Consider the following 3,017-nt stretch of genomic DNA (forward strand, 5'->3'; position numbering starts at 1 on the left):
TATATATATATATATATATATATATATATATATATATATATATACATACAGTCTTTGTGAATGAATGCGAAATCAGAAAAAAATTGTACATCATTATAAAAATATATGTGTAAAATTGATTATATGCACAGGTAACAAATATGTAAAAATAATCTATTAACTATATACATTTTTTTGTCACTGATTCGTAAATTATGTACAACATTACAAAAAAATTAGAAAAAAACATTGCAGAATTAAATATAAGAAAATTTGACGAAAATACAATCAATGTCATTTTGTTGTCATATCATAACAATCTAATCCTTTGACCTATAAACGAAGAATTCTTAATTGATATATTAGTTACATTTATTTGTTATGTATTTTACATGACAAACTTACGTAGATATTATACTTATTTCTAACATACAAAAGTGATTTTTTATGTTAGATAAAATAATTTACACATAATAAAATAATTTGATATTTTTCTTCTGTTTGTATAATATCATATTTTTAAATAATGTAATATTAAAATACTTTTATAGCCAAAATTCTCTTAAGAGTACATACATGTAACTCTTTAAATACGTTGCACTTTAATATACTTCAATACATTTCAAACTTTTTTAAAAATATTCATAAAGAATTATATTGCTTCAGTTTCAATCTATTATTTTTGATTGATTCAAAATTAACTGTTGGTTAGAATATAAAGTGAGAACCGTCCATCTTTGACATTTTAATAAACTTTAATCGTTCTTATATTGGTATCCAATAATAGTGATATAAAAATATGCGATGTGCACGAAAAATTGTTGAATTATATAATTTAGTAAATTAATTCAGAGAATTTCCCAGTAAACACCAACTAATAGTACATAATATCAATGTTATAATTTCGCATTTCACAATATAAATGTAATGTTGTATGTAACATACATTGTTTAATACAATATTAAAGAGATAGGGCTTTCGAATAAATAAATACATATATTATTTATTCGTTTCATTGAATATGAAATAATTATATATAATATTGATGTTTACTGGCTTTAAATAATTTTTAATAGATTTGAGAATGTTTTACCAAATAAAATTTTTGGTGAAACTTTAATGACAATGTAAAATTAAAATTTAATGATAATGTAAAACTTAAGCATTTTGAAGTGACCATTTAAGTAAATACTTTATTTAAAGATTCAGCCTGCTCAATTATCTAGATGTGTCGTCTAGACCTTCTGATAAGTTATCTGTAGTATTAGTACATTAAACATGCATACACATACGTTTATGTCCCCAGGGATGGCTTTACGATCTTTCGAGCCATCGCAAAGATCAAGATTTTGCGCAATGCGACCATCGGCATTCATCTAGAAAGATAAAAATCCGGATTGAACGCTGACCTTTTAACTGCATCGCGATTTCCATAAAGTAGCAACTCGATAGAAATCGACGATTTATAAATCTCGCCAGAAATATTCGGGATTAACGCATAATTAATATTTCATGACGATTTTTGAAACACAGCGGGACTCCTTTGTGATGAATTATTTTCGTTACACGGAAAATAACTAAAAATTTAGCTAGATATAAATCTGAAAATAATTCTATTGAATCAAAATACTTATGTAGGACGCTCGAACTGATTGCTAGAATTGCTAGAATATCAGAACGTTTTAAAGCATTCTCATCACAGTTGAAATTCTTACAAGATATTTTGATGATCTAACAAATTAATTTTCAGAACTATGTAATTAAATTTTTAAATATTTAAGAAACAAAATTGTCAGGATATGAACCTCCAATATAAATTTTGACAAGTGGACGGCGTACCCTTTAATTTTTTAACACATTTCTTTTTCAATACATTTTCTGAGTATATATTGCAGAATAAGTAATCACGATTCTCATAGCGCCCGCAGACCGCACCGCCCTGGTTCGATAAGGGGGGAGAAAGAGAGAGAGAAAGAGGGACAAAAATAGCTCTCTGTCTTCCTCGCACAAACGGCGTATCAAATGTGTCATGCCTGGGTGTACTAGCCAGTGAAAGAACGTCCGCGGTCACGGGTTCTCCGTTCTCCCCAATTCGGTATTCTCACTTCTCGGTACGTAACAATCAGTGAATGAGATTGAATAGTCTTCTGTTAAAAGTATAAAGACCACCGAGGGTGATTCCGCACCGCCGCGATGCCGAATATAATAAATGACATAAAGTTGGACTTTAAAGATGTGCTGCTACGCCCGAAGCGGAGCACGCTGAAAAGCCGATCGGACGTAAGTATTGCCGTTTTTATATAATTTGGTATACATTACAGTCGGAATCGCATTCTTCGTGTCGCGTCGGAAATAATTGCACGCGTCTTCAGCGAAAGAAGAGAGTTAAGGAAAAAAAATGAGACATTATTTATTGCGCAAGATTAAGATCGCAAGTCGTATATATCTGCCGAGTATATTTTCGGAAACGAATATGTTTGATTTTAAATTCGATCGTTCGAATTGCACGCGTGTACGTGCGTGCGCGCGTGTACAATAAATTACAGGCCGCCGGCTCGATCGTCGACTCAATTATGCATCCTGCAAAATTAACGTTCGCACGATCGCTTCGAGTCAAAGCTCCCGAATTTATGATCCCTCAGCCGTAAATTTTCTCTATTGATTTAATTCTTGCTACTTCCTGTACTCCGGATTGATTTCATTGTTTAAATTTATGTCGACTGACTCTGCATCCTGCATATTTTATGAGAAAATTAACATAAACTGAAGATTAATTTAAAATTATTGTTGTATTTTTTTAACTTTTGGTTATAATAAGATTATTAATATAATATTCGTATGTATTTGTTATATTAAATCTTTCAATTTTATTTATTTGATACATATATATATTTCCTATGCCAGTATTTAATAAAATAGTTTGTATTGTTTTTATATATCTTTATATAAGTGTATAAAAATATTAGTTATACATAAAATTGTGTGTGTGTGTGTGTGTGTGTGTGTGTGTGTGTGTGTGTGTGTGTGTGTGTGTGTGT

At 29.9% G+C, this 3,017-nt stretch overlaps 2 protein-coding genes across 2 annotated transcripts in view; one reads left to right on the top strand and one right to left on the bottom strand.

The window, feature by feature from the left end:
- The window catches only part of LOC105625740, a 16,929-nt gene extending 15,574 nt beyond the window's left edge, over positions 1 to 1,355 (bottom strand). Inside the window, exon 1 of the mRNA XM_012207061.1 lies at positions 1,272 to 1,355. Within this exon, the coding sequence (XP_012062451.1) occupies positions 1,272 to 1,355 (84 nt within the window). The remainder of the gene's footprint in view (positions 1 to 1,271) is intronic.
- An 817-nt stretch (positions 1,356 to 2,172) lies between these two features.
- The window catches only part of LOC105625553 (GMP reductase 1-like), a 3,577-nt gene continuing 2,732 nt past the window's right edge, over positions 2,173 to 3,017 (top strand). Inside the window, exon 1 of the mRNA XM_012206877.1 lies at positions 2,173 to 2,259. Coding sequence (XP_012062267.1) covers positions 2,173 to 2,259 — 87 coding nt within the window. The remainder of the gene's footprint in view (positions 2,260 to 3,017) is intronic.

This window comes from Atta cephalotes (assembly GCF_000143395.1).
Source record: "Atta cephalotes unplaced genomic scaffold scaffold00003, whole genome shotgun sequence".
In the NCBI taxonomy this organism is placed as follows: domain Eukaryota; kingdom Metazoa; phylum Arthropoda; class Insecta; order Hymenoptera; family Formicidae; genus Atta; species Atta cephalotes.